Source organism: Barbus barbus (genome assembly GCF_936440315.1).
Source record: "Barbus barbus genome assembly, chromosome: 18".
Classification (NCBI taxonomy): Eukaryota; Metazoa; Chordata; class Actinopteri; order Cypriniformes; family Cyprinidae; genus Barbus; species Barbus barbus.
Window position 1 is genome coordinate 23,759,077 of NC_136746.1, and position 14,640 is coordinate 23,773,716.

At 35.3% G+C, this 14,640-nt stretch overlaps 1 protein-coding gene across 1 annotated transcript in view; it reads left to right on the forward strand.

Moving 5' to 3' along the window:
* The window catches only part of adgrb3 (adhesion G protein-coupled receptor B3), a gene marked incomplete at its 5' end in the record, with an annotated part of 78,234 nt that overhangs the window by 36,667 nt on the left and 26,927 nt on the right, over positions 1-14,640 (forward strand). The window contains 5 exons of the mRNA XM_079439924.1: positions 1,341-1,443; positions 2,518-2,561; positions 11,166-11,292; positions 13,146-13,249; positions 13,337-13,439. Of these exons, the coding sequence (XP_079296050.1) occupies positions 1,341-1,443; positions 2,518-2,561; positions 11,166-11,292; positions 13,146-13,249; positions 13,337-13,439 (481 nt within the window). The remainder of the gene's footprint in view (positions 1-1,340; positions 1,444-2,517; positions 2,562-11,165; positions 11,293-13,145; positions 13,250-13,336; positions 13,440-14,640) is intronic.

Sequence of the window (14,640 nt, forward strand, 5' to 3'; positions counted from 1 at the left end):
GCAGATATCTTCTGCAACAATGAAAATGTGGCTCTTTTTGGATATGCAGCTTGTGAAGGACTTGTAAAAGACTGTATATTTAAAACTTTACTTAAAAGGATAATATCAAAATATGGGCTCACTTTTTTGATGGTGGGCTTGTGCCAATACTGATGAAATGCTAGAAACATCTCTGGTGTTCCATGATGACATGATGGAGTACATAAAAGCTGAATTTAAATTTTTGATAAACTTCCCCTTTAAGATTCTTGTGTTATTTCATGCCTTTCAGGCTCTGTGGACATTCATGACACCATGCAACACCACTTCTGCTTGATTAAATCAAACCAAGAGGCTGGTTAATCATGCACGGATAATGTCTTTGATCCAATCTGTACATTTATTTCGAAAGGAATCATTTTTGCCTTTAGGATGATCTACTTACAGACAAAGACAAATTTATTTTCCATGGCAAAGTCTACTCAATTCATATGCAATATGAATAACTTAATTAAAAATGAAGAGTGTGACAGACTGTAAATTAATGTCAGAAGTATATGTCTCAGATGTAGCATCTTTGTCGTTGCTTTTAGAAATAATTTTTTCACTGCTGTCTTTTGAGAAGCTACTTGTTGGGCATCCATTTTCTGTCTTTGCTTCTTTTTAAATGGACCATGAAATCATGCCCTAAACAGTTCAAGTTGACAAATGTTGGTTTAGTTAGAGGAGGTGGAAGCATGCAAGGAGAGAGATGCTGAGTGTACTTGAATCTTAATATCAAAATGATTTTGCACCCCTGTTGCATTAGATTAGACCACTTGAATGTTTGAAATGTATGCATAGCCAACCAATATTGGTTTTAATCATGAAATTCAAAAGTAATAAAATGCATAAAAGTACTTGAAGTAACTTTTTGATGACAAATGACTGCTTTTCATCTCTATGTGTTCATTTTACCCAGAGGTGATCATTTCGAGTTAATCAAAAACTAAACAGATTTCAGTTTGTTGTGTTTAATGTACTTTAACTTTGTCCATCTTTAGAGTTGGATCTTGAATGATATTTCATTTATTTATAGTCTAATTATTTCACCCTCTAAAAAAGTACTCAAGTATATAATTATTTCTGGCCTCTGCTAACAGAAAATATCTAATCTGAAGTGAAATACCAAAAATCACAACGAGTTCAACCTGGAAAGACAGTTCTGTGCTAAATGAGCCATTTCCATTCAAATGTGCATAATGGGGAGTTTAAACAAAAATCAATGCTGATGATAATGGAAGTATTGAAATGAATGCAATTAGCATTTCTCATTCAAGCATGAACTGAGACTGTTGTGTGTGGTTTGATCTAACCCACAGGAATAACACTGCTGTGAACTCCAAAGTGATTGCTGTGACTGTCCGACCAGAACCCAGGGTTACAGAAACCCAGCTGGAGATTGAGTTAGCTCATCTAGCTAATGTAAGCACCGGTCAGATCTCAACACACTTCACAAAAACAATCCAGAGAGGCTAATTAATGCTGACACGGAGGTCACATATTTTAAAACCTCCTAGTTTTGGACTCTTGTACTGTTTTATTGGTTTGCTGATTTAAAGGAGCATGTTAATATGCCATTTATTAATGGAAGGAATCTACAGCCTTTATATCAGAGATCCTTCGTTTATGGATGTCATCAAAATCCTTTAAATAAGGAAAGACTTCACCGTATGACCTGCATCTTATGTGGAATGTTTTTGTTTTTTTTAATACTTATTATAAAAAATTACTAAATATGTTATTTATTTATTTATTTTATGTGCAAAAAATAATAATTTAGCAAAAAACCTAATTCTTTTTTTCCCTTATAGAACTAAAGACCTGTGGACATTGTTGTCTTTAACAAAGATTCACAGAATAATTCATTATTTGCATCATATATGCATCAAAACCAATCAATCTATAGAAAGCATCAATCGTAAACACTATTGTCCATAGCATAAAAATATGGTAATGTTGGTTTCCTATTTATAAATACTTGATTCTGTTCTGCAGCAATAATTGAATTTATTCAAATACTTCCTATGTAATTGATATAAAAAACAAATATGTTAATGTAATGAAACATATGGCCTTTTAAACAGAAACTAGAAGAAGAATCTGGGTGTACTTGAGCTGGATTCGGAAAGAAATGTGGTCTTCTGTTCCTCTTTGAATCACTACAGCCAATCAAAGGGAGCTCTACAATGCCTGTGTCATTTGTTTCAGGCTCATTAATCAACAGACAAATAGCAGTAATTAGTCCAATAATTAATTTGCTATCACTAGTTATTTCTCTCTTCATTGTATCATCAAGATATAGCCCAGATGATTACAACGGGAGCTCTTTTCTCCAAATGGCTTTTTCCCCCTTTCCTGTTTATCTTTTAAATAACGTGACTTATGCTATAAGATATTGGCTATCATAGTGAAAATGTCTTTTTATTAGCATGTACCGTGATATGTCTAATCATTGTGTTGCGTGTCCAATCAGAATATGTGTTTGTTTTCTTGCAGGGAACAATGAATCCGTTCTGTGCACTGTGGGACAGCTCTATTATGTAAGTGAAAGTCAGTTTTATGTGTCCAAGATTGCGTTCTGATTTGTATAAATGAGCCTTAAATACAATAACTTCATGGCTAATAATAAATTGTGGTGCTTGTTGAAATATCCAGCCATTGTATCCATGGAAACGTGTTTCCACTGCCATCGAGGTGAAACGGTGTTTGACATTAGCAGTAATAGAAATTTGATTGTGTTATTCTCAGAGAATAATTTTTGATAGAAAATAATTTTGAAGACTTGTGGTGCTGTCAAGGTCACTCTAAAGTCAACATGAAATCAGAACTGACCCGATTTATTTTATAATCCTGTCATTGGTCTTATTAAACATAATAAAAAAGTGTTTGTAATAATATTTTTGCAATGTAATAATATTTCTTAACATTTAACATTTATTGATTTTTTTTCATAGAATGTATTGTTCCACATAATGACATTTTATTTTATGTTGATTATGGGAAAACTGACCTTGTATTACTTAGAAATATGCTAAGTTTCTGTGAAAGCACAAGTATCCAGATGTTATTCTGAGGAAACTGTCTCTCAGAATAGATCAAGGACCAGTTTACCTTAACATAACCTTTAGCTTCTACAGGAAACGGAACTGCAGTGCGAGATTGTCACTTCCACCAGTGCCCTTTAAGAGACTCTTTGAGAATAATTACTCCAGTGTCACTAAAGAATGAGTAAAAGATGAAACGAACAAATCCCCAACCACCACAAGGCATTGCAGCCGGCCCAGCTGCAATCATTTTTATAGCTGGAGAAAATTATATGATGGGTAACATTACGATGCTATAAACCTTATTTTCCCACTTATTTTCAAACCTTATTTTTTTAAGTGCTTTTCGAAGAAGTACTGTATATACACTACCATTCAGAAGTTTAGTTTTTTATTTAAAGCTGCAGTCCGTAAGTTTTGCCTCTTTGCCACCATCTCTGTTTGAAAACGTGGAATTGCAGCTGCTTGCGGAATTATCTTCCTTGCGTGGGATGTGCTCCGGCATGGCTGCAGCGCGGATGAATCTAATGTTTTGAGGTAAATGTGTTGCTGTCATTCACCGCACCGATGTGGATGTTTACTTCGCAATCACAGATTCTAGCCTACGTCTTGGAATATATGACCCAAAAAAGAATTTTCATCGTATATTGCCATCTGAACAAGCAAGTAACAAGTCTGCCACGTTTGTTCTGACCAACTGAGGAAAAAAATAGATCTCGCTACCAATGGTGATTTTAATCTAAAGATTGGTTTGCTCATATCACATCAAACTAAGCAAATTATTATTATTGTTATACTTTATTCTCAAATTATTAATGTTAACAACATCAGCATTGTGTGACTTTGAGTATAGTGTGTATTAGAAATTATTACAGTCTAATCTAATCATCATGCCATTCGAATTTCAAATTAAGAAATTCTTTTAACCCAAAAAGCAAATTATGCTCCCTTCGAACTGGTTTTCTTTAAAATACAAATCTTGTGTAAACTCAGGCTATCTGTAATCAGAAGCACATTTAAAACTGGAATATAGTTTAATTTCATTCGCATGTGTTTCATAAACACATTATCCTTTCTGGATTACGATCCGCCATCGAAATGATACATTTAATTATTCTAGCTGCTGTGAGAAAAGGCTATAAACAAGTCCCCACCTGCAGCATCCGCACATGCGATAGCCTAGTAGCCGGGACAACTTCTTTATGTTTACAGACATGACGTAATGATGCAGTGCCATGCTTGAATTTCCCACGAAAACCTACTCGTACCACTCAAATTAGAAAACATTATCATAAGTTAACCGTTGTGAATCGGGCTAAAGTAAGGGAATAGTTTTGAACACTGGCTGGTTATGTATTTCCTCAAATATTGATTTTGGGTCATTTTTAACCAAAAAATTTACGGACTGCAGCTTTAAAGAAATTTAGTAATGATACATTAAGTTGATAAAAAGGTACAGTAAATGTTGCAAACGATTTATATTTCAAATAAATTCTGTACTTTTGACCTTTGTATTCATTAAATTATCCTGAAAAAAGTCACGGTTTCCACAAAAAGGTTTCAGTATTGATAGTAATAAGAAATGTTTCCTTAGCAGCAAATCAGCATATTAGAATGATTTCTGAAAGATTATGTGACACTGAAGGGTAATGAGTAATTTTACTCTATTTTTAATCAAATAAATGCAACCTTGGTGAGCATAAGAGACTTCTTTCAAAAATATATTAAAAACAATCTTACTGACCTCTTGGATGGTAGTGTCCCTGTTGAACCAAAGAAACAAGCTTGATGCATGACACAGGAATTAGAAACATTGGTGGCCCAATATTTAATACTTGATATATTTCGCCATTCTGAAGTGGTTTTCTTATTTAAAGTGACATACAGTACATGAAAGTTCCCCTAAGGCATATTGTGATGGTTCATGGATCGATTCTTACTAGCATTAAACCTAAAATCTTTGGGCTCAGGTCTTTAACCGCTAAGTTACTATGACCAAAGCAGCGTCTCTGGCTGTATCATGCCAACTCTTTGTCTAGAACAAATGTTGTGTGATGTATTTTGTGGTGGATCTAATATTCTCTGTTGTCATTCATGATTGTGACTATAGCTCGTAGACCCTCTTTAGAGACATTTCGTTTTGTCTTTGCTTTTCATCTGGTCCATTTGGATTTGGCAGCCTTTTCTCCTTTGTTCCCTAGCGTGCAATTAATAAAGCACGTATTTCTTTTGGCCAGGCTGTGCAGAGACAGGTTCTGTTGAAGGGATGTTTTCTAGAACTGAGAGTCAGGTTTGGCCACACAGAGATGTCTGTAGTGCTAACAAGTTTTATTTAAATGAGTAATTAGTACTGTGTGTACCATGTCATGCTGTTATTTTTCCTTTGTCATTTTCATGTAGTATTTTACATATTTTATTTCCATACAAGATTCTTTCTTAGTGTTCAGTGGCTGTCAAGTTTAGAAAAGCATTAAAAGTAATTATGATCTGAATAGTTTAAGGTATAGCTCACCCCAAAAATGACCATTTATCATCATTTACATTTGCCATCATTTACATTTACCTGAACCTCATTTACATGCCCTCATTTTGTTCTCTGTACAATGGACTATTTGTTGCCTTACTGCAGTTTTATTTTATTTTATTATTATTTTTTTTAATTGTTTTTGCCCATGCAATTAAAGTAAGAAACAATTATTTTCAGTTTCTGGTGAACTATCACTTTAACATGTTTACCGTGTTGATTTTGATTTTGTTATGATGTTTCTCAGTAATTATATGATATCTGTGTAATTCCAGTAATTAAATTATTTACTTATTTAGTCCTGTCTGGCCCATGCTGTACATTGAAAATGGCTTCTATTTAATCTTATTCATCTTCAAATATGAAAATTACATGGTGCTTCTGAGCCAGACCTCTGTGCGGTGACCGATAAGAACACAGAGAAATCGTATTTATCAAATTCAATTTTCAATGAATGAAGGGCCACCCGAGTCTGCCCCCTTGAGTGTAATTTGAGCCACTGGAATGGATTTTAGCCCTGTGGTATTATTATATGTGGCTTATAAAGAGGGAGGGGTCTCTGCCCCGAAACACTCAGGAATATAAACAGGCTTCATATTTGCTATTAAAAGAGAGCCGCTCTTATTAGGCTCAAATAATGTGGATTTCATGCCTGTTCATGATAAATTTAAATAAATTTGCTGGTGAGTTTAGTCTCTAATCTGTTTGCATGATTATTTATGTGGACGCATGTTCATTAATAAATTTGTTCGTTAGCGTGTTTACTCTTTGCACAAAATCAAAATTGGCCTGTGCAAGCAAACAATTACAGAACACAAATGCACAACTCTATCAGCTCTCCCTGATATGATTGTGCATATTTTGAGGTGCAATTTTAATTAGTCCCAAGAGATTTTCTCAAACATCGAGGGAAAACAGCTGCTGATTTCGATGATATTCATATCATAACTCTGTGCGTCTCTTCTTGGTAGTCATTATGTATATGCTAGTGTATACGAGCTCAGTGTGAATGAAAAATCTTGTGTTTTTAACATCTGACATCTCTGGTTCAGGCAGAGTGGAACATTTAAAGGACTAATTCACATAAAAATTTGAATACTGTCATTATTCATTCACCCTCGTGTTGTTCAAAACCTTGTATGACTTGTGATAGTCTCATTTCCATGCATTTAAAATGTCTAGGAACCTGTCATGCTTTCACAGAAGCATAACAAAAAATTTTATTACAAGTTTTATAACAAAATAGCTTTATTTAGGAAACATGTATTTTAAAAATTAGCTGAAAATTTACTCACCCTCAGGCCATCCAAAATGGAGAGTATGTCTCTTCGTGGAAGCAGATTTGGATCAATTTTGCCAGTGGATCCTCTGCAGTGAATGGGTTGCCGTCATTATGAGAGTCCAAACTACTGATAAAAACATCACAATAATCGGTATAGAGTACCTGGATTTGTTTCTTACAAACACATAGCTTTTCACTTTACAAGATGTTAATTGACTGGAGTTGTGTGGATTATTGTTGTTTTTAGAGGTTGTTTGGACTCCCATTCTGACGGCACCCATTCACTGCAGAGGATCCACTGAGCAAGTGTTGTAATGCTACATTTCTCCAAATCTGTTTTGATGAAGAAACAAACTCATCTACATCTTGAATGGCCTAAGGGTGAATACATTTTCAACAAATTTTAATTTTTGGTGAATTATTGCTTTAAGTCACTGTTTACTGTCACTAGATCTCCTAGGCATGAGAGAAGCTTGGGTACATAAATAAACTGAATCTTTTCAATTAATCATTTGAGTTCAGTCCAGTTCACAGTACTGCTCTGAATTAGTTGGTCATGAATCAGACTGATCTGATTCTTGATGTTGACTCAGTGAATCAATGATTTGGTTGCTGTGGTTAACAGCTCACCATGAGGAAGATTATCAGTGTATAGCGACTTAAATTTTGTTTTGTTCTTCACACAAAGGCATAATATGACTTCAGAGAACTTGAAATATAGCACAATTTTTTAGAACCTTTTTTCTGTGGTCCTTCGGCATCCTTTTGAAACTTGAAAGCTTTAGTTCCCATTTTATTGTAATGAAAAACAGGGCTGGCAAAATCTATTGTATTTATTTTTTGGTTTCAAGAAAGCAAGAAAGTCATGCAGGTTTGGAAAAAAATGAGGTTGGAGGACAAACTGAGGTTAACCTGTGTCTAGACTGGATTTCTCATTCATTTTGACTTGAATGCATGTTGTTGATTGCCATTAACACTGTATTTGTGAGGAAAACAATGAAGCTTGTTCTTTTTACAAGAAAGTAGTAGGTGTACAGAAGCACTGTTTTACAGAAACAATCATGGTAATGAGCAACAGGAAAAAATGGAGGAAAATGTGTTGTGAATACCTGAAGTCACCATTACAATCCTGTTTGCTTGTGAGCTTTGGTCACTTAAATGGCTTACATTATCCTAAACATGGCTTCAGGATAGCAATTGTATATAATCAGATTACAAGTATTTCTTCCCCATCCCAGCACAGTTGATGAGTGGTTTCTCCGAAGCTATCAGGAAGGAGTGGTATATGCCCCAGCACTGTGAAAATGATAAGTTACCTTGATTTAAAGGCAGAATCTTTCTCTCTAAGGCCAAATGTTGCTTAACTCATGCAGATTCTTGCTTGAATACTTACAACTCTATCAATTTTCGCATGTATGAAAAAGCACAGGAGGGCCACACGTGGCATGAATCTCCTTTTTCCTCATAAAATATTCAGAAGAGATAGAGGTGATGGTTGGAACAGCAAAGGTCTTGTATTGGTTTGCCATTAGCTCTTTAAGAGTAGCCTTATGTGCCTTTTTTCATATTCAAATCTACTTTTATTATTCATTCATTCATTCATTCATTCATGTATTCCATAAGTAGCAAAATTCTTGGCCTTGAGTTTCCAGCAAAAACATACAAAATACATGAATCACAGAATCGGTATATATTTTGATGACCTTATGTGGAATTAACAGTCTGTGTTGGTTTATGGGTAGCTAAATTGGACAAGTGACAAGTACTCAATATAACACTAATTTAAATCAGTATATTGTTTTTATAATTAGTATAACCATTTATGACCTTACATTAATTGAGAGAGTATATGGAATTCTTTAAAAATCATGTCACATAACAGGGCCATTACATTTCAAATTAAATAGTGATGTTTGAAAATGGATGCAGAAATATGGAAAAATAAAATAAAAATAGTTCTATTTTTACGTATCCTAAAATTTTATTTAAAAAGTTTCATACATTTTTGGAACATTTGTTTCATGCTTTTATGAAATTGTTACTGTACCTTCAAAAGAAGTGCATTTTTTCTCTTTTTTTGTTCTACCTGTTCACATCTTGAAGAAAATTGACATCAGCCTTTAAAGTATTATTATTAGGCTTATGTATAAAATGAACAGTCCAAAAATAACTGCAAAGCAGACATGAATAGTGACACCACTGATTGCCACGTTCCAGCAGTTCAAAGCACACAGCTTCCTATATTAAGTGCATTATTGACAGTAACCTGGCATCCAAACAGTACAATTGCTATACAATATAAAGGACGTATTGAATAAGAAGAGTAAGACAAATCCTCAAATGTCAGAATTGTACTCGAATCTGATTACAGTGTCATTCTGCTAGCCTAAATGTAGTGAGTCAGTACCATGGACAGCGCCGCATCTCGGCTATTAAGAGTCATTAGTCTCTACTCGTACAATTGCCTAGAAACTGAGTCTATCTTGAGCCTAGCGTAATTCATACACCCACAGACTCCTCCACAGACTGTGTGTGTCTTTCAAATTCCTCCCAGACCGGAAGAGCCGAGTAACAGGAGAACAGATGCAACTAAATGGAAAATAAATTGCCTTCTCCCTAGTAGAAAAATATATTAAACTTCCATAAATAAAAAAGCCATGCAAACTGGAATTACTAAAGTAACATTTTGTTTTGATAGTTATGATGAGGTAATGTTACTTCTTTCATGCCACACAGTCAATGATCAGATGAATTGACTGCATATTGAGTGCATCAAATCAAATTGGTTCGCTGACACAGTAACCCTTTCCACAACGTCCTAATAAATGCCAGGAGCCAGTTGCTATCGGCTTGCTGTCGATGCGGTTAGACCGGACTGGGCCGCACTCCGTCTTCCATGAATGAATCAATCCGGCCTGATTTATGTCTGGACCATATCTGGAGCTAAATATGATCCAAAACCAGGAGTCATTTGCCATGCATGAAATGCCTTTGGATCATTACACATCATTAGTTAATGCACATTCAGGTACTTAAAAATGTCATGAAATTTTCATGCGAATCATACATTTTCATATATGAATATATATGAAAGATATGCTATTATATAATGCATGTTACTCTCTTTTATTGAATGTTATTATGCATGTTATCCAGTTTTAAAGCTTAATTAAACCTTGAAAAGAGAGCAATTGCTGCGGTTTAATTATGGAGATTCTCATAGCCTCCCTCAGGGAAAAGTTACTAAGGATGTAATGTCATGCAGCCTCCGGAAAAGGGCTGTATTTGTTATGTATCTTTTGGAGTCACTTTAATTCAATGTTGCTTTTAAACTTCACTGATTGTGTTCAACTGGTTAATCATAATACTTCATAGCTGTTGACTTATTGATTTTGTCATACCAGAGGTTCGATATGAATATTTTACAATGTTATCAAACATTAATCAGTTATGCTGAGTAAATACAAACCTGGATGATGTTTTTCAGTTTATTTAATTATTTTAGCCTTTAATCATTTATTATCCAGCTAAGTTAAGTAAGATATATCAGCCTGATCTTTAGATGTAACCACTGCAACATCAGCCGAGATGTGTAAGCATTAATAAATAGGTGAGATGTCTATTCTATCATTTTGCTAGCCAGAGAAGGAGAAATTGGCTGCTACCATCCAGCCCGTTTTCACGGGGTGGTTAACGTTTAAGCTCCGTTTTTCCCTGCCTTTTATGTCTCGGAAAAAGCATATTGTGGAATCAAATGCTATGAATTACGATAAACTTAAGATATTCGCGAATAAATGCCGAAATCAGGATGAACGAACAAGAAACGGGGAGTATTTCTGAGGCATCTCCCCCCTCCGCTGTAGCGCGAGGCAGGAGGCAAGAGAGTATCAATCTGATGCCGTCCGCCGTTTCTAGCCTGAATTTTTCCCTCAGGAAAGCGTCCAAAAGGCGCTAATTAGAAAAGCGAGTGGAAATACATATCGATAGAGAACGATAAGAAAAAGCTGAGGCAAAACGAGAGGAGAAGCGCCAAAGGAATCGCAGGTTCGGGTTTATTTTGTTGTTTGGTGTGAGTCGTTCAGCACCACAGAGCCTCAGCGCTTCAGTCGCGCTCAGTACGGTCTGCACTAAAATGCGTTGCGTTTACTTTCTGTCGCTTAAGTAAGAAGTAAAGTGGATGAGATGAGATGAGATGAGATGAGATGAGATGAGAGCGCAGTGTTGAGGATTTATAGTGACGGATTCACAGAGAAAAAGCTTGTTAAAGCGATTTAATCTTGTCTGTGTTGTGTAGGAACGATTCTTGGGGCAGCTGGAGCTCTAAAGGATGCAGAACTGTGCTCACCGATGCATCCCACACCAAATGCTTATGTGATCGGGTATCTACCTTCGCCATTTTGGCTCAACAACCCAGAGAAATAGTAAGTATTGGAATTGTCTTCTGTGGGGGATCTCAAGAGATGCTGTATTGATTAAAGTGTGGGTTGTAATCAGATGGATGTTTAATAATTTACTTTAATTATGTCATGTTTGATTATGAAAGAAGTATACCTGTGCAAAGCTTGTGTGTATATATATGTGTGTGTGTGTGTGTGTGAGAGAAGAGAGCTCAGAATCTCCTATTTAAGTAATTGCCATTAAATATTTATTGAAATAATAACATATTTTGTATATATGTATATATTTATTATTTATTTTAATATTTTAATTATGGCCCCACTATCTATTAAAGCTTCCCTCTTCACAGATTGAAGTAATTTGAGAGTAAAAAGTAATCCTGACCATCATAATATCTATTGTACCTTTTCCTAAATGTTGCTCAAAGCATTTGTGTGTTTGCATTTGTATATGTTCACATTTGAGATGCAGGAGCTTCAGCTCTGGCCTCTTCAATTTCAGTATTCAATTTGCTACTTGCATTAATAAAATAATTCTTAACTGAGATATTATACTGCACAGATATAACAGGACTGTGCATAAAAATTATGGCTTTCATATTATGTAATAATGGCTTCCTTCTCTATTACAGTTCACTATCTTAGATTAATGTATAATATTCATCTTTCTTTTGCCTTTTCAACATATTGCTTGAAGCATTTATACATGCTTTACCATCAGCCATCAGCTGTGGTCTCTTTACTAGTGGATTCAGTAGACAGCAAAACATGGCTGTTTTACCCTACAGAGTAAGAGGCAGCCATTTTTTTTCTCTGCCCATGTGACCAGTCAGTGAATAAATGGCTCCCGTGTGAAAATGATGGTGTTGTCTGCGTCTCAGTGATGCAGCAGGGGCAACGTTTGATAACTCCTATCATTGCAATGCACAGCTGATATGTCACAATGACTTGTGACTCCTGGGAACTGTATTGAGGGGGGTTGTCAGATGGAATTCTGGGGGAAAAGGCATAAGTAAATGGACTGGATGTGCATTGTGAGGGCTTAGTTAAGACCTGTGCAACTAATACAAGCAACATTTTAAAATGATAGATAGCTATATGTGTTACGATGAAATACGGATTGTGTAAAAAATGATGGTCAAGATCCATTGATTCCCCACAGTCATTTAAACAATAGAACAAGAGACATTGTAAGCATTAGAACAGTCCTAGTCATTTAAAAATGTATATGAAAAATTGGAACACTCAGTATGTCTGCAAAAGTTCAACCTTAGTTGGACTCAATTACATTTTTGATGACAAATGAAAGGCCCACCCTACAGTTAAAAAACCCAATCACCCTTTTCATATTAGCATTGCCTGTTTGTTCACTCTTGAATGTGCATTAATAATACCATTATTTTGCATGATGAATTTATGACAGCATTGTTATCATATTTGATTTTTAATTAGAATTTAACATTAACATTCATTTTTGTAGATTTCCATGTTTTCCAATTCAAGAAGCTGTTCTTGCATGTCTGGAAATACCTGCCCGGGGCATTACAAAGATGATCTCTGAATAGTCTGACTTGCTTTAAAAGAGATTATGTATTTTAGTGAATTATGCTTTGTGGCATTAAGCACCGACCTGTTGATAATAAGCACTGTGCATTTGAATGGAGGCTAAATACATTTTATTCATGTGAAGGGGAGATTGAATGAAAAAAAAGAAGAACCTTGTCCTTTAATCCACTAAATTTGGGCAGTATAAATGGCCTTGCTGCAATAAGCAAGCATCCTGTAATGTGCTTTATTACCAGGCACTGAAATGGGCTTTTATTAGTGTTACGAGGGTTTGAAAATCGCTCACTGAAGCTCTTGCGTGCCTTTCACAGGCTATGGAGTACTCAGGGGTTCCATCTGTGACACTAATAGTGGGCTGTGGTCTTTCCTGCCTGGCCTTGATCACACTGACCGTGGTGTATGCTATTCTATGGAGGTAAGTGCATAGATGTACAAGGGATATTACAAATAATGCACTTGCACTTTTGGAGGAATTCAACTTTAATTAACAATTTGTTTTCAGGTACATCAGGTCGGAGAGATCAATCATTCTGATCAATTTCTGCCTTTCAATCATCTGCTCCAACATCCTGATCTTAGTTGGACAGACACAGACACATAATGCGGTAAATATTTAAATTTTACCTCTGATGTGTTTTACTTGAATATTGCCAGATTATGATATTGCGATATAGAATTAATGAACATTGATTTGTATTTGAACAAAATGTCCACTCTGAATTCTCATATTTATTTCTCGGCTTGCGTGTGGGCTGATTTTGCAAGCTTGTCTTGAATGCCAGACAGCTTCTCTGCACTAATATTATGCCGATCTCGGCGTTTCAGGGTTTATAATGCAAATGAAACACTGCTTTTACTTAAAACTGGTCTGCTGTTTGTATATCATACCACCCCACCAGGTTGTTTTAATTCCTCTATTTTGAGGCATTGTGACTCACTTAAATTCAAGCTGGCTGCCCTAATTTTCTTGCAAGTGGCCTACCTACCTATCCAGATGTTTGAGTCTTTGTGTAGTGAGCTACATATTCTGTTATATGCTATTTTGTTGTGTTTGTATGAACAAATTGCTGCCTTTTCTTTTGGTAAGCAATTTATGTACTGTACATATTTTTATACGCTTATATTTTTATATTGTACATGCTGATTAGACACTGGACAAAGAAACAGTTTAGGTTCATTTTGCAACTTCTGGCTAATGAATTGCTTGTTGCAGATCAATTTAAAAAGAACCTAAATGAGCCAGTTGATTATTTTTAAAGGCATGTATTTAGAAGATTTTTATTTGCTCTGAAGACGCGCAGTTTATTATATGATTGCATTTGGATTGTATTCCTTTACTGTTCATTTGAAATTTGTCAGACAAAATAGCTTCTTCCAAGCATTCTCACCATTATTTATCAGTATACTGGATTATATATAAGTCTTAAATTAGTCCTCCGCAAGTCACATAAGCTATTTTTAGAGAATGAGTACATTGCTCTGTGTCCAGTGCCAAGGAGAAATGATGGTGATGGCTCTATGTTCTGAGCCACTAAATACATTAGCCAGAATCTAGCTGGCCGCATTCTGAATTATACAATGAAAATGCAAAATGGACAGACACAGGTCTGAGACACAAAAGATTGTGTCTATATAAACCACAAACAGAATAGACGTGACTGTGAACTCTTTTTTGCATGTATTTTCTTATACAAGAGACAAAACACCAAACATGCACTTTTTGAATTATTGACATTGTTACATGCGGCAGTTCCGTTGTTTTAACGTCAAAACCCCAACCATCCTAACCTCTTTCCAAGTAATCGG